The sequence below is a fragment of the Phycodurus eques genome, chromosome 2 (genome assembly GCF_024500275.1).
Source record: "Phycodurus eques isolate BA_2022a chromosome 2, UOR_Pequ_1.1, whole genome shotgun sequence".
Lineage (NCBI taxonomy): Eukaryota > Metazoa > Chordata > Actinopteri > Syngnathiformes > Syngnathidae > Phycodurus > Phycodurus eques.
Window position 1 is genome coordinate 12,042,951 of NC_084526.1, and position 26,625 is coordinate 12,069,575.

Sequence of the window (26,625 nt, forward strand, 5' to 3'; positions counted from 1 at the left end):
ATACTGGTATACTACATCACCAGTCTTGCTGAATAGCCTCCAAAAACAGTAAGGAATATTAAAATGTTCATTTTCACATGAATCAAATGTAGAATCTATAGGCAATTCTATGTCTATTAGATGCCTCAAAAGGCAGCAAAGCATGACTTGTATCGAAAAGAAGCTCCTTCAGTCACTTTAACATAGTTCGTTATCACCAATATTCTATAAGATAAAAGCAAAGCATTACTTTTGTCAAAATGAAGCACCTCAGCTTACTTCGACATACAGTTAGGCGCAGGTGTCAAACTCGAGGCCCAGGGGCCAGATCTGGCTCGCCACAGCATTTTCCAGTATGTGGCCCGCAAAAGCAAATCATGTGTGTCAGCTTCCAGGAAATCTGTAACACAATTTAAAATTGTCATTATATAATAAAAAATAATGTTGAGGTTTTGCAAGCATTTTTGTTACCAAACCTTTTTAGAGTAATTTGAATAGAAGTTGAACAAACTATTAACCATCAATATGTCATGGATAAATAATAATATGATGGAGTGATTAAGAGTTCCTATCCAAATATGGAGTAATTGATTTCATACATTTCTAGGACTGGAAAAGTATGGAAAATGGAAACTATTGTATGGAAAAATATTCATCGTTTCAAGATGGTTAGGGCAACTGTATTTTCTAAAACAAAAACATTTGAAATAAATGTTGTTGTTTTTTTTATTATTAAAAAAATCAATCCGTGATTTTTATTTATTTATTTATTTTTTTAGGCGCTTGGAAGCGCAGCTACAATGTTTATGTGATAGCACATGGTATTATAACACGGTCAAAGTGAACACTCGATTCTGATTGGCTCCGAAAATTCTCAGAAAGTACTCTGTGGACAAAAATGAGTGAATTTAAAACTATAATGAGTGATTTAATCTTTGACTTTATTTCGTGATTGCAGCACCTTTGATGAGGGGGGAGGGAGAGAGAGGCGGCACAAAGAGTTAACTTTGCCAGATTGAAAGTAACTCCAAGAAAACGAAACAAAAATGCGATTAAAACGCAAAGACATTTCCTGGCACAAAAACTGACAAGTATGAACTTGAACCCTTGATACCCCGCAAGACAGGGTTAGGGTTTCAAGAAAGTTTTAGGGTTTCAAAAGAGGGTTAGGGTTTCAATTTAGGGTATAAAGAGTTTTAGGGTTTCAAAACAGATCAAGGTCAAGCTGCTTTTATTGTCGTAACACATACAGAGGATGGAAATTACGGTACTCAAGGGCCCGCGGTGCTACAAAGACAAATAATATCAATATAAAAAGCTAAATAAAGCAATGATACATACAGTATTAAAAGTATTAATATCAACGATCAGGTGACGTGCGCAACATAGTCAAGGTCGGAGAACCAAGGCAAATAAGACGTACATAAATTCGATGACAAAACCCCAATGCTGCTAAATCGGCTGGTGCGACCCTGAGTCTGACGTGCGTGTCTCCGTGTGTATTGACGGGTGTGTGTGTGCGCGTGTTTGTGGGGCGTCAGTGTTCAGGTTGGTAGAGGGGGGCAGAGCGGGTAGAGAGTTCAGATTCCTGACAGCCTAATGAATAAAACTGTCTTTGAGTCGGCCGGTCCTGGCCCGCAGACTCCGCAGTCTCCTCCCTGACGGAAGCAGACTGAAGAGGCTGTGTGACGAACGCGTGGCATCCCCCACTATGGCGAGGGCTTTGCGGGCGAGGCGGGTGCTGTAGACGTCCTGCAGGGAGGGAAGAGCGGTTCCGATGATCTTCTCAGCCGCCCTCGCTATGCGATGGGGAGTCTCGCGGCAGGATGCGGTGGAGCCTCCGTACCGCACGGTGATGCAGTTGGTCAAGATGCTCTCTGTGGTCCCTCTGTAGAACGAGCGCATGGCTCGTCTCAGCTTGCGCAGGAAGTCGAGACGCTGGTGAGCTGTGTTGCCGGTCCAGGAGAGGTCCTCGGTGATACGCACACCCAGGGACTGCACTCTCTCCACCGCAGCACCGTTGCTGTTCGGGGGAGCATGCCGAGAGTGTGCTCTCCTGAAGTCCACAACAATCACCATGTTTTTCTCCACGTGTCGGGAGAGATCCGCGCGGCTCACCTCACTCCTGTCTGTCTGTCTCGGCCCCGTTATTGTTATTTAGAAATTAGGCTTTCAAAACAGATTTACAGTTTCGGGTTAGGGTTTCAAGACAGGGTTAGGGTTTCAAAAAAGAGCTTCAAGAGAGTTCTAGGGTTTACCATTGGGGTTTGAAAAGAGTATTATGGTTTCAAATTAGGGTTTCAAAAGAGTTTAAGGGTTTTAAATTCGGGTTTCAAAACAGGGTTAGGGTTTCAAAGAAGGGTTTAAAGAGAGTTTTAGGGTTTCAAAACAGATTTACAGTTTCAAATTAGGGTTGAGAGTTTTAGGGTTACAAGATAGGGTTTGGGTTACAAATTAGGATTTCAAGAATGGTTAGGATTTCAAAAGAGTATTAGGGTTTCAAAACAAATTTAGGGTTTCAAATTAGGGTTTAGAGTTTTAGGGTTTCAAAACAGATTTAGGGTTTCAAGACAGGGTTACGGTTTAAAATTAGTGTTTCAAGACAGGATTAGGGTTTCAAAAGAGTTTAAGGATTTTAAATTTGGGTTTCAAAACAGGGTTAGGCTTTCAAAGAAGGGTTTGAAGAGAGTTTTAGGGTTTCAAATTAGGGTTTCAATCCAGGGTTAGGGTTTCAAAAAAGGGTTTGAAGAGAGTTTTAGGGTTTCAAATTAAGGTTTCAAAACAGATTTAGGGTTTCAAATGAGGGTTTAGAGTTTTGGGGTTGCAAGACAGGATTAGGGTTTCAAATTAGGATTTCAAGACAGTGTTAGGTTTTCAAAAAAGAGTTTCAAGAGAGTTTTAGGGTCTCAAAAGCGTACTAGGGTGTCAAATTAGGGTTTCTTTCAAAACAGATTTACAGTTTCAAATTAGGGTTTAGAATTTCAAGACAGGGTTAGGGTTTCAAGATAGGTTTAGGGTTTCAAATTAGGATTTCAAAACGGGGTTAGGGTTTCAAAAAAGGGTTTCAAGAGAGTTTTAGGGTTTCAAATTAGGGTTTAAAGAGTATTGGGTTTTCAAGTTAGGGTTGCAAGACAGGGTTAGGGTTTCAAAAAAGGCTTTCAAGAGAGGTTTAGGGTTTCAAATTAGGGTTTCAAAAGAGTTTTAGTATTTTAAATTAGGATTTCAAAACAGGGTTAGGGTTTCAAATTAGGGTTTAATGAGATTATTAGGGTTTCAAAAAAGATTAGGTTTTCAAATTAGGTTTTAAAGAGTATTGGGGTTTCAAAACAGAGTGTGTTTCAAGACAGGGTTAGTGTTTCAAATTAGGGTTTAAAGAGAGCATTAGGGTTTCAAATTAGTGTTTCAAAAAAGGGTTAGGGTTGAAAGAGTTTTAGGGTTTCAAAACAGATTTAGGGTTTTATGACAGGTTTAGGGTTTGAAAACAGAGTTACGGTTTCAAAGTAGGGTTTCAGGGTTAAAAATTAGGGATTTTTAATAGGGATAGGGTTTAACATTTAGGTTTATTGACGGGTTTGGGTCTTTAAATAGTGTTAAGGTTTCAAATTAGGGTTTTAAGACAGGGTTAGGGTTTCAAAAGAGGGTTATTTTTTTTTCAAAGTATGGTTTCAAAACCGGGTTAACGTTTCAAATTAGGGGTTGTAATCAGGGTTAGGGTTTCAAATTTGGGTTCAAAGAGAGATTTAGGGTTTCAAACTAGGGTTAGGGTTACAAAGTAGGTTTTCAAATTCGGGTTTAGGTTTTAAATTACGGTTTCAATAAAGGGTAAGGGTTTCAAATTGTAATAATAACCGATTTTTTTCGGCATAGCTTTGGTTGCTATTTAACATTATCAAGCTAGAAAATGTATTTGCTGGACTACTGAGTAGCGTTCACATTCCCTCAGTGAGCTTACGGGAATGGAATGACTCTTCCTAGTCAAGCCGTCGGGTGTTGCGAGGGAAAATGAAATTCTATTTTGACTACAAAATGTATGAAATTATGAATTGGTAGTTTCATTATTTTGGTCGGCAAGTGACCATGGTACAAGCAGGTTAATGCCCTTCGACTTAATGGACTTTGCGCTGCGTCAGTTCACGCCTCCACGTCCTCCATGAATTTTTTTGACTGAGAAGTCTGGATATTAGGCTCTTGAAAAAGTATGGAATTTTCAAATCTCAAATGTGTAGGAAACCTGTTAAAAAAAAAAAAAAGTATGGTTTTACAGTCATAACGGCCCTCTGACAAAAAAACAAGACTACAATGTGGCCCGTGATAAAAATGTGTTTGAAAACCTCTCACGATATACAAGCAAGAGCATGTTACTTTTAACTGGATCCTATGGTCCCCCAATGGGATATGACATAAATACATGTTGAATAGTGTTGATATTTTCAAATGCTTGTCGTCCTCCTTCAGGGTACCTCCACTCACGCCTCCTCCACTCACCTGGCCGTCCTCGACGACCCGGACGAGCCCCTGAGAAGCCGCCCCGGCCAGCCCGCCTCCGCCAGGAGCAAAGCCGGCAGCGTCCACAGCAAAGCCAGTTACCACGGCAGCCTGCGCCGCGCTGGCGACGACAGGTACGCAAACGGGAAGTCGTGTTAGAAGCCACCCACGCGTCACTCTCTCCCCTCCCGCCGTGCCAGGAGCGACACGGTGGTCTACAGAAGCGTCGAGGAGCGCAGTTTCCACGGTAGCGCGCCGCGTCTCGACCGTCCGCTGTCCGCGCACGGCAGCCGGAGGGAAGTGACCGAGGCCCCGCCCACTCTCATCACGCACGGATCCACGGGGAGCGAGAGCCGCGGTGCCGGCAATGACGGCACCGACGCCTAACTACTCACTGCCGGGCGGTGGTAATAGTTTTGAGGGAAACGTTGAGCGTGTTACATGCGCAGACTGGACTCCATTTTGTGCAAGCACACACGTACGCAAACATTCTTGCTGTTAACAATCCGAAATGGCTTGTCCGCTCATTTTTTTTAATGACATTTGACCAGTTTCGCTGCAGACTGTAAACTTCGTAAACTTCATTTGTACGTGGACCTAATGTGAATCTGTGGACCTCCTGGTGTGTTAGTTTTAACTATTTTTATACTGTGAAGTGTGTGTGTGCGAGTGGGAGATTTAAACTGTTGCGTTGTATTAAACAACAAAATATGATGAACCAACGCAATTTAGCACTGACACATCTGCTTAATGCATCTCAATAAATTAGGATATTGTGAAAACTTTATTTATTTTAGTTGTTCAATTCAAAAAGTGAAACTTAAATAGATTCACAACACAAAGTAAAATATTTCATCAATTCTAATTAGTTTATGAAAAGAAAATTGTATTATATAAGAAACACTCAAAAATGATTTGTATGTTGTTTAATTGAGTTTCACTTTGGGAATTGAGCTTATTGAATTTATCGTTGAGATTCGCCTGTGTATATTCAAACAATTTTACCTTGATACATAACAGAAAACACTGATTACTTTCATTACTACACTTGATAAAAGTATTTTAACCCGCTCATCTATAAATGTTTCTTTTGCTCCTGTGACTCACTACATGATCTCTTTTTGTAAATACGCTATGATTCTTCGTTCATGTGAACCTACCTCGCCTGTGTGATCGGCCTTCTGTGCTCCCCATCAAAGCATCTTTTACCGTCACGTCACACGCACACACAACTACAAACATTCTCCATCCTCATCAACAAATTTGCCTTCTGCCTCTCCTGCCTGTAACCATACACTCGTTTTGTTTTGAACCTACAAGCGTCTGTGTTCTTACAGACCATATAAAAACATTTTTTTTTTTAAAAAAACGTCTCACTGAACAAATTAAGCGCAACATAAGTGACCTGGACAGATGATAAAAAATAAAAAAACTCAGCCCGAATTGGTTGAATTTGTCTTCGGGTGTGAGGTGCAGCAACATTCTTTTCTAGATGTCATATTGTGATAGAATTGATGTGTGCAACTGTGGTGGCATTAAATGGAAATGTCACAGTGTATCAAAACATTGTAAATGAAAAGCCTCAATTGTTTGTTTTAATTTATTTATTTGCAGTGTGTAACTGCTTTAACTACTTTTACATGCAGTCTAATAAACTTTTTTATGGACTTTGCTACTTTGTCCATTATTAACTCTTTTGAAAATCAATGGAACCATTGTTTTTTACTTTGACAAGGATTTGGGAAGAAACGGAATCTATTAGAATATTGAAAAATAATTAAAATATACAAGTTTACTTCAGGAAAAAACATTTGAGTTGAAGTTGTAATTATGTAAAATAGGGTCAACTTTAACTTCTTATCTGAGTACAATAATCATACAAATATCAGTTCATGCAAAGTGGATGTGAACTGTGAGCTGTGTTCTACTCATATCTGTGAATGTGAAAGAAAAAAAATGTTGGTTAACAGATTTTTAAAAAATCTTTCATTTCATGTCAAAACTTTCCGAAGAGAACTGCACAATTGCTTCAACTGTGGTTTCCTCACCAAGACTAGGTTCCCGATCGTTCCCGCTTGCGTCGGACGATGGTGGCGACGTCGAGTTTGAGGGCGGACACGCTTTGCTCCAGCTGCTCCGAAAAGTCCTTCAGCAGACCGCTGCGCTCGTCTACGTAGAGGCGGAGCCCCAGCAGGTCACATGACTCCTGTCGAACACAAACCGAAAAACAAGCGGCGACGCTAACCGAACGCGTAGAACCGTGCGTGTACATACACTGGGCCTGCGTCTGCGCAGACTCTCCAGCTGAGCCCTGACTGAGGTCATGTTGTGGTAGAACCGCTTTAGCGAGCGCGCAAACTCGGCGTCGCAACTCGGCCGAACCGAGCGATTCGGCGCACTGTTGCCACCTACAGGAGCGATAGGATGCTGCGGGAACCGAATGATGAACTTTTTGTTTTGTGTGTGTTTATGTTACCATTGGTGGCTGTGTTGAGTTGTCCTCTTAAACGTTGGTTCTCCTTCATCAGGGTGTTGTTAACTCTCTTCTGTTCCTCAAGGTCACTCTGAAGTCTGCTTAGTGAACTGTTCAGCTTTATGCAATCTGCAGGCTACAGTTTACATTAATGCATCCATCCGTTTTCTATAGTCATCATCAGGGTCGCAGGTAAGCTGGAGCCTATCCCTGCTGACCATTAACTTCCAAAAATTGTTTGTCAATTCGGGGGGCCTAGCCCCCCCCCTAAATGCTCAGTTGTCCACTTTTGCCCCTGGTCCAGGGTGTACCCTGCCCCTCACACAGTCAGCTGGGATAGGCGACAGCTCACCCGTCACCCTCATGATGACAATCACTTTGGGAAATCGAAGAATGGATACATTCTAATATGCCAGTAATAATATTCAATATTTGTCGTAAAATTCATTCAAACAAAGGCCTCCCCCCAATACATGAGCCCTCCGTCTGCAGTTGAGTAAATAAACACCCCCTGGCCATTACTTCCTGGAAATACAGTAATCCGTGCATTATAGTACTTCTAAGCGCTCCAGTGGGAGACAAATGAAAACTTAAAACTCACAATAGTATTAGTCATGCCACTCTCATCGATGATAAATATGCCCCCTGTGCTCCCTCTAGCGCCCTCCAGAGGTGATACCAAGCTAGTGCAGCCGTCTGGCAGGAAAAAGTTAAAGCAAAACAATAATTGAGACAGCAGTAGTATATTGAGCATGAACTAAATGTAGTTTCTTTGTATATAATACAATATTTTTTACAGGCAAACTAAGAAAACACATTTATGTATCCAGTATATAAATGTTTTAAAATGTCCTTCACAATCTGCTTTAGAGCCCTAAAAAATAGATTTAAGGCCGTTTCTTTTTTTTTTTTCCTGAGAGACTCATCCGCCGCCTCACACTCGCACCTTGAAGCCCCCAAAGCTCCAGAAGCACAGCGCTGCTCTGAAGGTAGTCGAGTAGATGCCGAGAGACGTGAAGGGAGGCAAAGTGCACTTTGTGACGCAGCGCGGGGTTGACGTGGTGCCACACGGCCGGCGTGTACACACGACCGCCACTGTCCAACACACTGAAACTAACACAGGCAAAAATAAATAATCATTATGAAAGCTATACATCCATTTACAGTATCATCTAGCTACCTGTATGTACAGTATACTGTTATTGATCCATCCATAAGGCCAACCATCTAACCATTCATCCTCATCTGTCATCGATCCTCATCAGTCCAATGTATGATTACATAATCCATCCATCTCTTTATCCATTAATCCATCGTCAATCTGTCATCTACCCATCCATACATCTTCACATTGATCACGCTACATATCTGTTTCTTATGTATTATTGTAGTTTCATGAGATAAGATTATTCAACATTAAGCTCTAATCAATACATGAGGTGAAATAATGAAATATTTCACTCGGTGTAGAGCGAATCTGTACAATAAGTTTCACTTTTTGATAACTTCAAATAAAGGAAATTTTCCACAATATTCAAATTTATTGAGCTACACCTGTATCCCTCTAGCCGTCACTCAATCATTGATACTGCGATCCAGCTGTCCATCCACCTGTCTGTCAGTCAACAACATGACCCATATACAGCGGCTGAAATAAGTATTTAACATGTCACCATTTTTCTCACTAAATATATTTAAATATTTGGAAAGAATTGAAAGTCGAGGTCCATAAAAGAAGCCCACGGAACCTTCAAGATTTGAAGACTGCTTGTGTGGAGGAATGGTCCCAAATCACACCAGAGCAATGGATGCGACTAGTTTCTCCATACAGGAGGCATCTTGAAACTGTCATTGCAAACAAAGGCTTTTGTAAATAAATACCAGTTGACGTGTTCAATACTTTTTCCCTGTGGCATTTCACATTATTACACACAACTTACCCCTCCTTGAGCCGTCACCTTATCGTGGTGGAGGGGTTTGTGTGTCCCAATGAGTTGTCTCATTGGGACACACAAAGTTGTCCCAATGAGACAACTAAGTTGTCTGGGGCTTTATGCCCCTGGAAGGGTCACCCATGGCAAACAGGTCCTAGGTGAGGGACCAGATAAAGCACGACTAAAAGACCCCTTATGATGACGACAAAAAATGGACTCAGGTTTCCCTTGCCCAGATGCGGGTCACCGGGGCCCCCCTCTGGAGCCAGGCCTGGAGGTGGGGCTCGAAGGCGAGCCCCTGGTGGCCGGGCCTGCGCCCATGGGGCCAGGCCGGGCACAGCCCGAAAGGGTAACGTGGGTCCCCCTTCCCATGGGCTCACCACCTGTGGGAGGGGCCATTGGGGTCGGGTGCAGTGTGACCTGGGCAGTGGCCGAAGGCAATCCGATCCCCGGCTACAGAAGCTGGCTCTAGGGACGTGGAATGTCACCTATCTGGCAGGGAAGGAGCCTGAGCTGGTGTATGAGGTTGAGAAGTTCCGATTAGATATAGTCGGACTCGCCTCCGCACCCAGCTTGGGCTCTGGAACCAGTCCTCTTGAGAGGGGTTGGACTCTCTTCCACTCTGGCCTCGGGATCCCCCCGGAAGAGCAGGAGGAAGTGGCTGGGGAGAGGGAGGTCTGGGCGTCCCTGCTAAAGCTACTGCCCCCGCGACCCGACCTCGGATAAGCGGTAGAAAATGGATGGATGGACGGACACACAACTTAATTTCTGATCTTATTTGTTCTGCTTTCTTTGTATGTATGGATTACTTGGGTTGGTCCCAACATCTGGTGACATTTTCATGTCAATAGCACCTTTGGAAACATATTTGAGAAAAATGGTGACGTGTTAAATACTTATTTCAGCCGCGGTATTCATCTATCAATGAACCATACCCAATTTGAACGCCTCTATTGCGAGCCTCTCTGATCCAGCGCAGACCAAAACATTGTTCCACAACCAGCTGGACGTCGAGTCGCCGGCCGAGCAGCTCAGACGGGTCGATGAGGATGTCGTCTTCGCCCAGAGGCCTGAAAAGAGTAGAAGGCAAATTATATATAGGGTGTGCGTTTGTTGGATTTAAAGTCGGAACCTCCAATGTTTACTCAGATAAAAGGGGTAGAATTTTTGGGAGTTCAACCAAAACATTCTGTTATACTACGGCTCAAAAACAAAATGTGACGTCACGTGATTTCAGCCAATAGTGAGTAGATTTGCTTTATTTTAGTCTTCCTTAATAACACTGCCACACCCATTACGTATTAGCATTAAGCTAACGGACTTTCATAAGGCAAACGTATTTGCATGGCTTAAATACACAAGACGTAATTCTGTTTTATGTTTAGTTTGCGCGTAAACTTCAAAAAGGAAGTGGCAATAAACAGCTTGAAGTCTCTTTTTTTCTGAAAAATGTTCACCATCTGAAAGAAACAATTGTTTCTTGTTGTGAAGTGAGTTGAGACACCTGCCACCATACAGCGCTCGTATCTCAACTGTTTGCTTGAAAGACGAAGCAAAAAAATTGGACGAGCGAGGGCTCGTATATTAAAAAACCCACGAGTCAGATCTCTCTCATACCTCAAGGCTCCACTTTTTTTTGTACTTCATTTTAGTTTGGTCCAATTTTATTCGATAGTAGTTATCTTCCATTTACAAGTCTTGACAGTTAAGAATGTTAAAATATTACTTGAAACTAAGGGGCTGTGTTAAACTTTGGCGGTTCCACTGTGTAGTGTGTTTGTGCATGTGTGTGTGTTGTACAATCCATCAGAGGTGCAAGGAATCAGCTTGGCTTGCAGAATGGCCTCCTCACTACCTTCAGACCCAAGCACCTTACACATACAAATTATTGTTAGTGTCACCAGTGTCATGACGATCCACATGGTTGCCGAAGCGTGTGTGTGCAGTACCTCCAGTTGCTCGTCCACAGGAATTCGGAAGGCCAGAGATTGCAGCCAGAGGTGAGCGGTGCCCAGGAGCAGCGGCTCTACCGGATCCCAAAAAGGGTCTTTGTCTCTGGGCAGGGCAGAAGAGGAGAGGCCTTCTCCTGTCTGACGGCAACAAACAAAGATGTCCATTCATGAGGCTCAAATCATACTTTGTAATGTGCTACAATAATGCATTTTCTTCAAAAGGTTGTCATCGTGTGTAAAACACTTTAGTTGAAATTACATGTTCCCCGTTCATCTCATCCAGATGTCGTAGGTATATTTCTTCCATCAGGAATTTGCGGTTCACAAACTTGGCCTTGGACCACATCCATACCTAACCGTGGAAGGATCACTTTAAAAAATAATAATAATAATAATAATATATCTCTTTCGTTTGCCTAATAGAATCATTTCCCAAGTCATTTTTAACTTCCTGTCACAATGTCAATAAAAAAAATACCAATGTGTTTCTTAATGGCTGTGTAGATTCTCAGTCATCCAGGTCATGGTTATCCACGAAGGTTGAATCTTCTTGTTTGTCAAAGTTGTGTTTATTCTTCTTTTCTGAAAACGACTTGGGCAATTATGCTATTAGGCTAACAATTTGATGTGAGGGATATTAAACCTGTTTGCTGTGCTTTGAGGTGACTTTGCAAATGATCTCTTTTTCCAGGTCGTTTCCTTTTGAGTCCGACAGCACCAGATTCTTGATCTCCAGTTTAAACTCCACACCCTGCAGGCAAGACGGATTTATTTCAGTAGTTCATTCGCCACCAAGGAGCGCTATAATACTTACAGTACAAAATACATACAGTACATAAATAGACTCTTTTGAGCTCAGTAAACTGAAGTAATATCAGTTGGTTTTTCGCATAGGATAAAGAATATGCTTCTGAATATTGTCATATTGTCTGTCTACATGTGTTTCTGCACCATTGCTTAAAGGGTTATAACTACTGCGACATCAATGCTAGTTTTGTTCGCCTGTCGTTGGTGTTTTGCATTGTGTGCTAGCAGACTTCCTTAAGACAGAGTTATGTGGTTTGTTTTATGTTTAGGTTTACAGTTGTGGCAGCAGTGGCAATACACAGCTTGAAGCAAACCTTTTTTCTTGAAGAATTGTTCAGTCTCGTGCTTGTTGTGAGGTTCGCTGCCACCACTTAATGCTTGTAACTCAAATGTTCAAGCAATGGCTCATATCTCGAAAAACTTGTAAAAGTCGAGTCACTCGTAAGTTGGTGTACCTCTGAATTACATAAATTCACTAAACAGAGTGAAATATTACATTTTTTTTCAGATATAGTTTTGATGATTTTTATAGCTCACAGCCAACGAAAACCCCAAATTCACCATCTCAAGTAATTTTAATATTACATGACAATCCAAAATGTTTTTTAATATATACATTACGTAGGAATTGGTCTTCTGAAAAATATTTTCTTATGTCTGCAACGAATATGAGTTTTGAATTGTACTGAAATAGATTCAATTTTCCACAATGTTCTACTTTATTGAGATGCACCTGTATTATTTATGTTGTAAAGATACAGTCAGGTACCTTTTTTAGTTCTTCGCTCATCTGGTTGGCTTCAGCCACCAGCGGCATCAATTTGACGTAATCATAAAAGACGGCCAGCAGACTAGGATCCGTCTGACAGGATTCTGTACTGCTTTCACCTAAACACAACTGGACTTAGTCAAGTATTTAATCCGAATTTTAAGGCTCGAGCTCACCCAGGTGGATGCCCTCAGCGGCAGCCAGCTCGGACAGGAAGTAGTCGTAGTCGTAGCGACTCCAGTCGTTAGCGCCCCTCTCAGACGGGAAACCGATGTAAAGGTAAGTGCAGTTGGAACCCAGAATGAGTCGGTCCTGAATGGAGGATGTCAGAATGTCATGTACTCACAAGGACAAAATTGTTGGTACCCTACGTGATGAGGCCCACCAGGTGCTGTAGCTCACTGGTCTGAGTAACCGCTCTTCCATTGACGGTCACCTTGGAGCCTTTAAGCGGAGTTAGCGTTAACCGCCGCTGTTCGTTCTTCAACACAGCATGGCGCTGCTGGATCCTGAAACACAAACACACAATGTACACACCCGTTGTGTTTTAAGACAGCCTCAGTGCGAGCGAGTTTTGTCCGTACCCCAAACCCTTGATGGAGATGGATCTGGGGGTGCCTTCACTGAGGCCAATGTCCCATTCACCTGGAAGAACAAGATAGTCCATTGCTCAAAAGAGCTACATTCAGGTCGTAGTCAGGTCAGGTGAGTATGGAGGCTGCTCCAGCACGGCAATCTTCTTCTATGGCACTCATTGAAATGCTTTACAATTCAAAATTGTACCCCCTGAAATTGTATTGTATTTTCTTACACTAAATGTCTTTTTTTTTTTTTTTACTATGGCTTCCAAATGTATAATAATATACTAATACATACAATACTGTACTACTATTTCTTTCTCTCTCTTTTTTTTTTTTTTTCTTTTTTAGACCTTTTAGAGCTTCAGTGACTTACTTGGAGAAATCGCAAGTTCTACTTCCTTAAAATGTAAGTGACCAAATATGGCTCCATACCCCGAAGAGTGCTACATTCAAGCGTAGCATTCAGTCCATATGTGTGATTCTACTTCCTCACTTTACTCAAATATTCTTAATGTGTCTTTTCCTGATATAACTTTCTTCATGTTTTGATTGGTGAGAATGGCCTTCCAGTTTGCCTGCTATGTATATATGTATATTTTAAACAGTGTAAGTGTCCAAAGCATCATCAATGTAGTAGTAGTAGTAGTAGTAGCAGTAGAGTAATCCCTCATTTATCGCGAGGTTTAAGTTCCAGGTCACACTCGCAATAGGTGAACGTAGTGACCACATATTTGTTTGATTATTTATACATATTTTAAAGCTTTATGAACCTCCCCAGACTCTTAATAATCTTCCCCATGCTCATATTAACCTCTACCATACTCTTGAAAACACTGTCTATTTTCTCTTAAACAGCTGTTAAACTCGTAAACATATAGTAATAGACAGTGATACTGTACACTATGTACATTTTATTCCTTTTAAAATGTATTTTAATGACTTTTTTTCTCAAAATCCCACCATATGGCAAATGATGTGCAATATCCATCCATCCATTTTCTGAGCCGCTTCTCCTCATTAGGGTCGCGGGCGTGCTGGAGCCTATCCCAGCTGTCATCGTGCAGGAGACGGGGTACACCCTGAACTGGTTGCCAGCCAATCGCAGGGCACATACAAACAAACAACCATTTGCACTCACAGTCACACCTACGGGCAATTTAGAGTCTCCAATTAATGCATGTTTTTGGGATGTGGGAGGAAACCGGAGTGCCCGGAGAAAACCCACGCAGGCACGGGGAGAACAATCAAACTCCACACAGGCAGGGTCGGGGATTGAACTCCGGTCCTCAGAACTGTGAGGCTGACACTCTAACCAGTCGCCCACCGTGCCGCCTGATGAGCAATATGAATATGAAAAACTAATTCTGCAATAGGTGAACCGCGATATAGTAGGGGAACACTGTATATAAAACATGTTACTGACCCGCCGGGATAAACAGTTTGACCACACCAGACAGCTGAGCGTCCTCGTTGATGTTCAGTATATAGGGATGCATCTGCATCAATCTCCTCTCCTGACACACGCACACACACACACACATTAGGAATGGGACGGGAGGTGGCGGGACAGTGTTTGTGTGTGTTCTTGTGCATGTAACCTGTGTGATGTTGGCATACTGTTGCTCCCAGTCCTTAAGCGCCTCCTGCAGATGTTTCTCCCATAAAGTGTTAATGGTTCTTATCTGGAGTTCATTGTGTGTCAGCAGCTGACGGATCTCCTCTGAGTAGGCGCGCATACACACATAAACACACACTTGTGGAATTCTGCCGTGATCTAGTCGATGGCCAGATTCCTTACTGGTTTCATCATTTGCGCTGCGTCCATCCTGGCCCAGTCGGCTCAGTCTCTGCATCAGTCTGGCATTCTCGGCCTTGAGTTCTTTGACAAGACGCTCAGTGGGGCTCTCGTTTACCACAGGACGGTTCTGGATGTGCTTTGCCCTGAAGAACAGTTTGTGATGTGGAAAATGATTGCTTAATAGAAGTAGTAGTGTGAACAAGGATTAAAAAAGCCCCAAAAAAATCTGGGGTTGGAATCCCAACTGTGACAACAATTTCTCATGTGGAACTTAAAAAATATATATATATAATAATAATAAAATAAACTATAAATGAGAAAGCTCCCCATTCCCTGTGTTTTCATTGCTGAGGTGCCCTAGAGGGCACCAAACAAAATTTCAAAGTTCTTCAAGATTTTGTCATTGTACCTCTCAGAATAGCGAAGTGTGGACAGAGACTCCTCATAGCAGATGTCAGCAGGGCTTACTGTTGCAATCTAAAACATGTATTGAGTCCACATGAGTTACATATTAAAACAGTGACATTGTGTCAGTGTATAGCGCAGAGTCACCATAACAGTGCGGCTGTTTCCCCCCAGTGCGGATTGCAGCAGCTTAGTGAGAACCGAATCTCTGTACGGAACATGCACAGTCTTCCTCCCCACCGCCATGTCAGCGAGGGCGCTACAAGCAAGACGACGTACATCAACAAACAGAATCGGCCAAAACGACCGACCGAGCGGGGCCGTGCCGACCTGATGACGTTGCCCAGAGTGGTGAGGCTCAGGTTGATGGCCGTGCCCTCTTTGAGACGGTCGGCTTCGGACGACGCCGATCTCTGGCGCTCGCTTCCTGCCAGGTCCACCAGATTGATGTTGGACTGTTTGGTGACGCTCTCTTTAGACAAGATCTTCACACGAAGTTCACGTCAGCAACAAAGAACTTGTTAATGATCTGAAGGCAACTGAGACCTCATTCACAAAGAGAACAGTGGAGCTTGGGTCTGTAATGGACTAAAATCCGTGCCAGCCGAGAAACTTGATTGATTAAGAGCAGTGATTCATAAAGTGTGGTACGAGTATCACTGGTGGTACGCAAAATAATCATTGCATTAAACTGTGAATAAATTATGTTACAGCGGCTTCATTTTTTTGTAATCCAGTAAAGTACATTCGTTAAGCACAACTCAGTTGAATTTAACTCCGAACTGTTTTAAGTAGAATACGTTTGCATTTAATCATTTGTTTCCAAGCGTTTATTTCGGTAAAATTTTGTACTTAATGTGCAAAACATTTTAATTGAATTATTATTATTTTAATTTTTCCTATATTTAGGCACTGCTTTGATGTGTAAACTGTGCGTAATGTTACAGTGGCTAACAAAAACAACCTTTGCCACCAGCAGTGAGTAATTTCCAAAATGAATGTCGATAAATAAACTCTCCTGTCTATCATACTGTTTTGGGATTTATTTCATTTGCGCATGTCTGACTGACCTGCCAACTTTCTGTACATTGTTGTCAGCCAAGTGGGCGTGGCTGGCGTATGCGACTAATTTTCATTAGCCAACAATCTCTACCTAGCAATAAGTGGACACCCAAATTTGGAACACGGTAAATAAATTAAATTCTGCTGCCTTACATTGCTGCTTGAAATGTTATATTGAATTAGGAATGTTTCTCTATTTTATTCATAAAAGTCATACTACTGTATTCAAATTTTAAATGCAAAAACACTGCTATAGGTGGCATATGTTGCAAAATTCGCTGTCGGATGGAAACTTGAAAATCCTGAAAATGCTTTGGAGATGCAAGGATTTAATCTGATAGCGATCGAATTGGAGGAAAAATTATTGTTAAACATATTTTTCATAGTACATTTACTGGTTTGTGAGATGTGACTGGACGTCACCTGTTTGAGCTGTAGCACAAGGAGCATGTGTGAGCGGCTGCTGTTTGCGTTCATGTGCGTGGCTGCGGTGGTTCTAGTTCTGGTGCCTTGCTCCATCAGCTGCTCCACCTACAACATGTTTGAAAAACTACACCTTTATTGTTCTGCAACATACGGTAGAAAAAGTGAGGATGTCTCAGCCACCTGTGCTGCACTATCACAGGGGACTGTACGTAGACCCTCCACATAGAAGCCCCTGTGCTGCTCCTCTCGGACACGCAGCCCCCCTGGAGGACGAGAACCACGAGACAGCAGGTCCACCACCTGGTGAGATGTGAAGGAAAAGAAGTAATTAATTTATTTGAAGATATGGAGACGAAAACCATCGAAACATGTTCCCACAGCATTGCTTGTGGTGTGAACTGGCTAACAAAAAAAAAACTAAATTAGCTGGTGGACGAGAACCACCAGAAAGCAGGTCCACCACCTGGTGAGAAGTGAAGGATATAAAGGAAATAATTTACTAAGTTGAAGATATGAAGACGAAGAAAAGAGAAAAACAACGACAAAGCAGTACAAATATGACCACTGCTACATCAGCCATCTTGGAATTTCTACCGTTCAAAATCACCACTGTTCTGTCGTCAGAACAATCCTATAAAATGTGAAGATCAATTGAGAATAATGGTAAGTGACGAGACAATGATCATGTATAGATGTTGACCACATCAACCACATCTTGGCTCTGATTTCCGACAAAATCCTTAGAACACCTGCTCTGATATAATGTAGAATAGAACCATTTCCTAGTTTTGTGGGATACAGTATTATCATTGAACATATGGGAATTAATAGTGACTGGTAGATCATGACATGGCTTGATTCTATACCTGAACATAACCTTATACCTACCCTTACTCTAACTCTAAACCTAATCTTGATTTATGAAATAATCCTTTGTATATCAGTTGAAAAGTGTCATGCAGTTCGATTTACTGTCGCAATATTTTCTATACAGGAACCCCCCTTCCATCGTGAGGTTTGCAGGGTTCTTTCCCCCAATGGCAGTTTTCAGCACCCAAAGATGTTCAATTTGATTGAGATCAGGACTCATTGCTGGCTATTTTAAAACAGTCCATTTTTTTTCTTTTTCAACTATTCCTGTGTGCTTTTGGATGTGTGCTTTGGGTCTTTGTCTTGCCGGAGGACCCATGATCTTCGCCTCAAACCAAGTTTTCTTCCACTGGGTAAGACATTTTGTTCTAAAATCTCTTTATAATTATCTGATTTCATGAGCAGCAGCCCCAAAGCATTATGGATCCTCCACCATTCTTGACTCTTGGTTAGGTGTTCTTTTACTTAAAAACTTCATTGCGCTGTCTGTAAACATACTGTTTGTGTGTATTGCCAAAAAGCTCTATTTTTGTTTCATCTGTCCATAAAATGTTGCTTATCATTTGCTCGATTGTATCAAACAAGTTCTCTACAGAAAAATTTTGTTTCACTTGATTCATTTTCTTCAGGAGCTATTCCACATTTAGTTCATAAACTTCATGTGTGTGAATAATGGTGAGCGCAATTGTAATATATTGACAGAGAGCAAGAGCAATGGATAACAAAAATGTAAAAGAATTTTTTTTAAAAATAGAGTAACCACTGAAATAACACGAAACGTGAACCACACTATAGCAAAGGATTACTGTAAACACTGGGAAATAACAATAGTTGTCTTTTTAGTTTATTCAGTGTATGACTAAGTGTTAAACTTTAAAGTAAACATAGTCCTTTAACCATAGTGAAACAACAACATCAACATGTTGCCATGGACACATTGCTGCTTATCTTACCTGCTCATTATAGATTTCCAACATACTGAAGAAGACCTGTGAGGACATACATGTGGACATTTAGAATGAGCGTGTATACACGCATACACTCACAAATATTTTACATATACTTACCTGGCATTGTCTAGCCTCCTTGTTTTCTTTGATGGCCTTAAACAGTCGCTCGCACAGTTTGGGAACCAGGCCTTTGTTGTGCTTGTAGCCCACCATGGAGTAACTCTTCCCCGAGCCCGTCTGACCGTAGGCCAGCAGGGTGGCGTTGTAACCCTGCACACATCAATCCAGCAATTTGAACTACATCGTTACTGTCCGAACACTTCCAGGAGAGCCGTTCGGTACCTGAAGTGCATTCTCCAGTATTCCTTGCCCAAGGTCCTGGAACACACATTCCTGAGGGGAAATTACATGTTCAAAATGTGAGTGAACGGTTAACTGGAGTGGCCATACCCCCCTCAAAACTTTTGTGTGAGTACTTTTGCTGCAAAAGTACTCACACTCTATACTTGAATTTTAGTAGAAGTACTGTACAGATATTAATGCAAGAAAAAAAGACTCCGGTAAAAGCAGAAGCACTGATTCAAGTTTCAAGATTCATTATTTTTTACTGTCAATTATAAACAATACCGTCTTGATAACTTGATACCTAAAAAAAAAACATCTCTGAATACATAATAGTTTTCCTCTTTTATTAACTTCCGTAACGCTCATAAGGAGAAGAAAAAAAGCTAGCTAGCGTTACTTCAGGCTGTTTCTGAAACATGTTGCCACGGCTTTGCTAACGGTGTCAACTGGCTAACAACAACAACAAAAACACTAAATTAGCTAATGATAACAACTGAAAAAAAGACACCTTACCTGTATGTGTTTTTACAGATTAGACGGAGAAATTTTAAATGCCAGGAGCTGGTGGAGAATCATAGTTTGAAAAAAGAAACAAGCCAATTGTCAAGTCAAATAAAGCTACCTGAAAGTTTTTTTTTTAAGCACAGTACATTAACGTTACTTCCTACCACTACTCTCAGGCGAATTAGCGCTGACTTACTGTATAGCAAGCCTCCTTCACAGCTCGACTGGATATGTATTGCAGATATCTGTAATGCAATTTTGATTAGGAAATACGAAATTACAAAGATCTCTCTCTGTCTTTTCGACGAGGCACAATTTTGTTACACAGAGGCGGCGGGGGCACTTCCAACGAAGAGAGCAACCATGCTCATTGATGGGTTGCCACATGTGATTATGCTACTCATAAGCAACATGCAGTATATGAATGCTCAGATAGGCACCACCCAGTGCAATAAGTAAGGTTGTGAAAACATACGTGATAAAAGGAGTAAAGGGGCACATCAGAGGCAGACCAAAAAGTGGGAGGGTTCAATGCCCATGGCGCCCCCTGGTTCCGCCAACTATTCAAAATGAAATTACGACTAGTCAGAAAGACGTTGTTGATATTTACAATGTAAATTCTGGATAGTCAAACTTCGCTTTCAACCGTTAAGAAGGGTTGCCGTACTCACCTGGTCTGCGTAGCGGCCCCCCGCTTCTTCAGGCAGGTAGAGACCAGTGCGGTCCTGGATGACGTAGCCGCTGTGGGACCAGTAGGCGTAGTCGAAGCAGAAGGAGCGGCGATACTGAGAGTCGCGCGGGTCCTGGATGGTGATGGAGCTCGCTGCCAAGGAGACGATGCAGCGGCTCCCCGCGTCCCGCTCCCTCTGTTGGCCGGGAGGAATGATTTCTGCGAGCACTTCAGCCACCTCCCGTTCCAAAATCACGTTTCTTGAGTTTGAAGAGTCCAAATTGTCTTTAAGTGTGAATGTGGGTGTGAATGTTTGTTTGTCTATATGTGACATGTGATTGGCTGGTGACCAGTCCCCACTGCCCACCACTTGCCCCGAGTCAGTTGGGATAGGCTCCAGCTCACCCGTGACCAGTGTTGGGGAGTAGCTAATTAAATGTAACTAGATTACCAATGAGATTACATAATTTCATTACGAAGTGATGCGAAGCGCTATTGTCTAAACCAGTGATTCCCAACCAGTGTGCCGTGGCACATTCGTGTGCCGTGAGAGCTCTTCTGGTATGTCATGGGAAATTATCAAATTTGCCTTAATTGGTCAGAATATTATTTACAAAAAATAATGTCTCTTTGTTTATCTATCTACCCCAGCGGCATATAAAGACAGACAGAACAAATAAATGCTCTTTTATTAGATGGCACAAAGGGTATAATTGACTTGTGTATCCACTTTTAGTGACATTTTTGTTTGTTGGTGTGCCGTGAGATTTTTTAAATGTAAAATATCTTCCTTGGCTCAATAAAGGTTGGGAATCACTGGTCTAAACTGTGCACATTTTTCATTAGGTCAACATAGTATCATGTTTTGCACATACATACAAACACATTTGTATTATGAATGTATACATCTCATCATGTTTTGTTATCAGTTTATTATCTGTGCAAAGAGCAAATGTGTGGTTAATTCCAAAATGATGATCTATGGTTTGAATCAAACATTTTTTTAGAGGAAAGATCCAAGGGTTGTTCATGCTTTAATTAAAAATTAAGACAAATAATTAACAAGTAATTAAATATAATTAGTCAGTGATGGTGTAGTGGTGCACTCGCCTGACTTTGGCGCGGGCAGCGTGGGTTCAGTTCCCACTCAGTGACGGTATGCATGTGAGTGTGAATGGTTGTTTGTTTATATGTGCCCTGTGATTGGCTGGCGACCAGTTCAGGGTGCAGTCTGCCTTTTGCCCAAAGTCAGCTGTGATAGGCTCCAGTGCCCCGTGACCCTTGTGAGGATAAGTGGTAAAGAAAATGGATGGATGGATATTACTTTGACAATGTAGATGAAATAGTTACGCTACTATTACATTTTCAACAGGGTAACTACATTCCTAAAGTAATTTTGCCAACACTGCCCATGACCCTAATAAGCATCAGCGGTACAGAAAATGGATGGATGGATTTTATACTGTTCGTTAACAACGTAATGTATTAATTAAAAGAAGCAAAAAAAAATCTTAACATATCTATAATTTTTTAAATACACACAAACGGCCATAAACAAGCTGAAAGGGTAGTAAATTAGAACATGGCCTAGAGGTTAATGGATAAAGGATGCTCAATAGACGCAACAATTTCCTAGAGGTAAAAGTACATCCACCCAACCATTTTCTGTAGTGCTAATCCTGTTCAGGGTCACAGGTGAGCTGGAGCCTACCCCAGGCAGTTGACCTCAGGTGAAAAGCACCCTGGATTGACCTCAGGGAGCAAATAATGTCAGACAACCATTCACAATGTCACACTCACTCACATTCTCATCGACACTGAGTGGGAAATGAACCCAGCCACGGTGCTGACATGCAGCCAATGTGGCGCCCCCTCCATCAATGATTTAAATAAGCTTTCAAAAAAGTCGAATACCAATAGTTTTTAACATTGCCTTTAATTTATAAGATAACATTCCACACAATTTAAAATATATAATACAACATTTTTGTCCAGCACTCCCACGACCCAAGTGACAATAAGCGGTACAGAAAATGGATGGATGGATTAGTCTATTGTTACTGCCTTCCTCCCTTTTTTTCTTCTTCCCCGTGTTCTGAACAGTTTTGGTCGTTTTGAAGTTTACAGATTTCTTTGGGTTGACATCAATGAATTTTCCTCTACCCCAACAGAGAGCAAGAAGTATACCAATCAGCCAGAGGAGGGAGTATTTGCTATTATAATTTGTAATCATATTAATGGTGCATTTCTTGATATTTGAATCTATGTTGTTTATGTTTTTCCATGTTAAAGGTTAGTTGTCAAGTTATTGCAAATAATTGCCGCTTCTCCACTTGAAAGAGACTGATTCAGTGATGGAAGATTTCATCTGGATTTTACTCAATGCCCAAGAAACAATTTCCTTTTGTCTCATTTCAATTTTGCATTGAGTAGTGTGACAGTTCCTGAAGAAGTTTCATTCCTTACATTTGTCTCTAGTAATGAGGTGCTTGTAAGTGCATTGGCATCTGCATATTAATTATATTTAGGATTTTGAGAAATATCTACACAAATACGAGAAAATATGTTATTGTGAACAAGTGTTTACGAGAGAGAGAGAGATTACACAATTTTTGTATTTCTATAACGTCACGTTCGAGCCTTAGATTTACTCCCCCCCCCTCCCTCATTTTCTACACGACAAATGAGGTCACTGTTGTTTTAACTTTTTAGTTTAACATTAAATAATTCAATTTTTGCTTCCTTTTAACCCTAAATTTTTCTACATAAGATTATTATTGTCTAGCTGTGATTATGCATTACTACTACTACTAATAATAATAATAATAAAAGAGAGATTCATCGTTACACATGCCCAAGCAATTATTTGTTCTAATTGGTTACTTAATGTACAGCATAAGCAGCGGTAACAACCGCAGCGGTGGGGGGCGTAGAACTTCGGCCGGACACATTTTCAGGTCTAAAAAAAGAGAACATCTCCGGCTAAAATAGGACGTCTGGTCACCCGACATCAGCGTATTAAGCTAATGGTTACTTTATTTCAAGCTAGCTAGCTAAAACATGTTCTTTACACAACACGATATTTTAAAAATATGACGACATAACGTTACCTTCATATTTTGACTTGTTTTCCTCCTCCGTTTTTCTTTTTTTGCGGAACTGTGCGCCTGAGGACTGAGCTGTCCTTTTCATGGTGGGGGGGGGGATTGTAAATAAATTCACCTGTCCTGTCCTGTCGCTGACATAAAATGCGCCCCCACGTCATGTGACACGACTTGCCAAGTGACAAACATCGTTACTTTAGTTTATTTTGAAATTGTATTTGTTATTTTCAAGACAGAAACGTAAAGGGGGCGCCAGTGGGCGTCACAACTTATTTTATGATTTTATTGAAGTGTTCTTGCTTTGACATGCATATACCAATACAATAACGCAGCAACAGTTTTATTAGCATATATGATTATGAAACATGGATGGACATACAGTGCATGCTAACCAGTACAGTACATGACATCACAATTATGTAAGAGAGAATGAAAACACACTGACCTTGTTGAACGGTCGGACTCTGACGGCCACTTTGACACAATCCCTCCCGTGCATATCTGATGCTTTGAAGCAGGACATAGTACACGCACAAACAACCTGTGTCCTGCTGCACAACCAAAACACTGCAATATGCAGCAAATGAGAGATGCCTTAAAATAGTAGGCAGTACACGACACTCGTTTTGTGGGATGTTTTGAAGGGTTTCCTCCTATATTATAGTAGCCCGCTTTTTAGTGAAGTGTAACAGTAGATCTGGCTTCACTTTCACCGTGCCTGCCACCGTGAATTATTCATGTACATGCAACATCACTTACTGGGACATTCCACCTTATCAGTGCCATTTGCTTCCCGAGAAAATAAGATGTACAAATACACGATCAAATTAACTGCAAAATATATTTTTAAAATTAACTTTCATGCAATCTTGTTGTTGTATCTTAAAGTTGCATTCTGAAGAACGATGGAGAGAGATAAAAACAGTATATTCTGCCAAGCATGGCAAATGTATTAAGGAGCTGTTGCACTCAGCCTTACGGAGCCATAGTGCCACCAAAGAACTCTGCTGGCACGCAGGAAGGGGGGGGAGGCCCGCGTGCTATGGCATGTGTCCTAGCACCAGATAACCCCCTCTGAACATTTTGGATTATTCCACAAATTACATTGTTAGTTGCTTCATTCAGTTCGGTCATGGGAAGGCCAAAAGTAGTCACTCATTTATTTTGCCATGAGTTTCATATTTTGCAACATCTCAGAGTCATCTAAACTATTTCTTTTGAAAATATGTTTTGTTGAATCACTGCAACATGTTCAGTGCCCATGAATGCCATATGGCTATATTTCAAGCTAAAAACCAAGTCCGGTAACTTTCAGTCGTGTTACACAAATGAGCAGTTTCGGCACACTAAAATGACAAAATAAAAAAAAAATAAAAACAAAAAAGTTGCTTGATAGGCAAATACACACTTTGAGTAACTCATTGAACTCAATTATCAGATTTCGAATTGGGGGTGAGGGGAAGAATGCTAATCATTTTGTGTTACAAGCAAATGGCAGTGATTCAATGGATAGCCCTACTACACTTTGATTGTACATAGTCCCTCAAATGGAAATACTGTACTAGGATGTGAAATCTTCAGTCATCTGGATGGGGGGAAAAAAAAAAAAAAAAAAAAAAAGCCAAAGTCTTACCAAACAGAAAATTACTAGTGCTGCTGATTGGTTAAAATGAAAGTAGATGGCCCTGCAATTTACCCAGTCAGCTGTGATAGGCTCCAACTCATCCATGAACCTAATGTGGACAAGTGCTACATAAAATGGATGAATGGTAGATGGAAACGCTAGTAAACATCCATGGTGAGCTTTAGAGGTGAATACACAGCAGAGATCCAATTGTTCATCAATCTTTACTCTATGTATCAAAGAGCAGTCATCATCAAAAATAAGACATTCTACACTTCATAAAACAGCCTATGTATCAGCCATACAATGAACCCACTCAAGTCACCAAATCCAAAATATGTTTTTCTTCTTTGCACACTGTACAGTATTCCCAGGAGGAAGCGAGTCCAAATGTTTTGGCACCAATGAACATGTCGTGCGCCACACCAGTGAATTCAAAATTTAAGACTAGCAGTGAGATTAGATGTCAATGTGATAAAACCTAATGAACATTTTTTCACATTTATAACTTTATTTGAAACAAAACAAATAAATTTTTTCACAAATTGTTAAAAATATTGGTTGCTTTTCTTCTGAACGGCATTGTTTAAAATTGAACGACAAACACTTGAGAATGAATGCATTTAAAGCAGGGGTGTCCAAACCTTTTCCACCCAAAGGCCCCATATAAAAGGACGCAAGGGCCACTTTGAAATGCGATTTGAGTTTATTAAACACGCTAATATTAATAAATCAAGCAATTATATATTGTGGCCATTTTGAAAATATTTTGTTATAAGGGAAAAAGGCAAAGAGGATTTAAAAAATTGCAAGGCCCACTGGAATAGATCCACACCTGCACTGACTAACAACCAAATCCCATCTCGACATTTAGACCTACAACAGGAGCAAGAGCAATCTGTAGTAAGCGGACTAAAGGAAACCAGTTTTAATTCTAAATGTGAATTATTTATTAAAGAGAAATGCTGTTACTATGTTAATTGTAAATAGTTTATTTGCATATCTAGAAAAGGTGTACAGTACAGTGGGACCCCCGCTATTCGTGAGGGACTGACCGTGAATAACAAAAAAATAACAATAGTGACTAATTGATGGCCATTATAATTGCATGGGTTTGGGTGGTATTCTTGAAGCGGGGATTCACTGCCAATAAGCATTTTTTTAAACAAAAAACACTCCAAGAAGAAAAACAAAGGCAAAGGATATTTAAAAAAAAAAATGAAAAAATAAATCTGCAAATAGGTGAATCCGCGGGTGATGAATCGCAAATAAGTGAGGGTCAACTGTATACAAACAACTTGGCAGTATTGGTAGTCCCCCCCCCCCCCCCCCCCCCAAATTCATGGTATGTGGGTTGTAACACTCCACCCAAGCCCATTTTTTGCAACACCCAAACTCCACCCCCTTCAACCCACTTTTTTGTTAACTGCCATTGCAGCCATGTCGTGCCATGCCGCTGAAAAATGGATGACGGGATCCAAATGGCCTAGGGGTCGCAGTTTGGACACCACTGATTTAATGCCTCCTCACAAGCGGCAAGTTGACTTTTTTCACCCTTGATTTTTTATGAGAACGTCTGTAAAATGACTAGCAGCTGACTGCTGCCAGCATCAAACCCAATCAAAATGGCCACTGATGAACTTCCTCGAAATGCACTGAGCATCACTTAAAGAGTCGGAATACATTTTCCATCAGAGCTTCTTCCTGCGTGTGATGGGCTTGGTGAAAACGCTGTCCATTATGCGTTTACGGCGCAAGTTCATGATGGACAACCTCTGAGAGCCCGCTTCCTTTATCCTCTTCTGGGCTTGCGGGGCCTGATTGGCCGGGCTGGACAGTGGTGAGATCAGATCTGCTTCGACTGCTGGAAGTGGCTCCAAGGCGGAT

General features: G+C 41.3%; 3 protein-coding genes across 9 annotated transcripts in view; 1 reads left to right on the forward strand and 2 right to left on the reverse strand.

The window, feature by feature from the left end:
* LOC133397040 (frizzled-3-like) overlaps positions 1–6,136 on the forward strand; it is a 28,917-nt gene extending 22,781 nt beyond the window's left edge. For both annotated transcript variants that reach the window (XM_061667451.1, XM_061667461.1), the window contains exons 10-11: positions 4,435–4,598; positions 4,665–6,136. In XM_061667451.1, coding sequence (XP_061523435.1) covers positions 4,435–4,598; positions 4,665–4,851 — 351 coding nt within the window. In that variant the 3' untranslated portion in view covers positions 4,852–6,136. The remainder of the gene's footprint in view (positions 1–4,434; positions 4,599–4,664) is intronic.
* Positions 935–26,069, reverse strand: kif28 (kinesin family member 28). Of its 2 annotated transcripts, XM_061667438.1 has the most exons (27): positions 23,560–26,069; positions 20,012–20,206; positions 18,834–18,884; positions 18,609–18,761; positions 18,495–18,530; positions 16,852–16,971; positions 16,669–16,776; positions 15,514–15,668; positions 15,331–15,442; positions 15,188–15,255; positions 14,779–14,921; positions 14,579–14,700; positions 14,404–14,494; positions 12,984–13,044; positions 12,785–12,908; positions 12,576–12,711; positions 12,400–12,518; positions 11,467–11,574; positions 11,083–11,175; positions 10,821–10,961; positions 10,672–10,742; positions 9,807–9,941; positions 7,884–8,050; positions 7,539–7,633; positions 6,941–7,073; positions 6,739–6,872; positions 935–6,670 (listed from the first exon to the last, which is right to left on the reverse strand). In XM_061667438.1, exons 1-27 carry the CDS (start codon positions 23,635–23,637, stop codon positions 6,518–6,520), a joined length of 3,102 nt encoding a protein of 1,033 aa, XP_061523422.1. In that variant the 5' UTR covers positions 23,638–26,069; the 3' UTR covers positions 935–6,517. The 2 variants fall into 2 exon arrangements, with proteins under 2 accessions (XP_061523422.1, XP_061523414.1); XM_061667430.1 differs by lacking the exon at positions 23,560–26,069 and having other exon boundaries at positions 20,012–20,556.
* The window catches only part of ahctf1 (AT hook containing transcription factor 1), a 36,250-nt gene continuing 35,686 nt past the window's right edge, over positions 26,062–26,625 (reverse strand). For all 5 annotated transcript variants that reach the window (XM_061667415.1, XM_061667407.1, XM_061667388.1 and 2 more), the window contains exon 40: positions 26,062–26,625. In XM_061667415.1, coding sequence (XP_061523399.1) covers positions 26,430–26,625 — 196 coding nt within the window. In that variant the 3' untranslated portion in view covers positions 26,062–26,429.

Bases quoted from the DNA above. Each gene is read 5' to 3' on its own strand.
- kif28 (XM_061667430.1), bottom strand. From the start codon at position 20,344: ATGTCACATATAGACAAACAAACATTCACACCCACATTCACACTTAAA. The intron at 15,256-15,330 runs GTGACTCTGCGC...TACATGTTTTAG, and splicing joins GAAACAGCCGCACTGTTATG to ATTGCAACAGTAAGCCCTGC. The intron at 12,712-12,784 runs GTGGGCCTCATC...TCCTCCATTCAG, and splicing joins CCAGTGAGCTACAGCACCTG to GACCGACTCATTCTGGGTTC.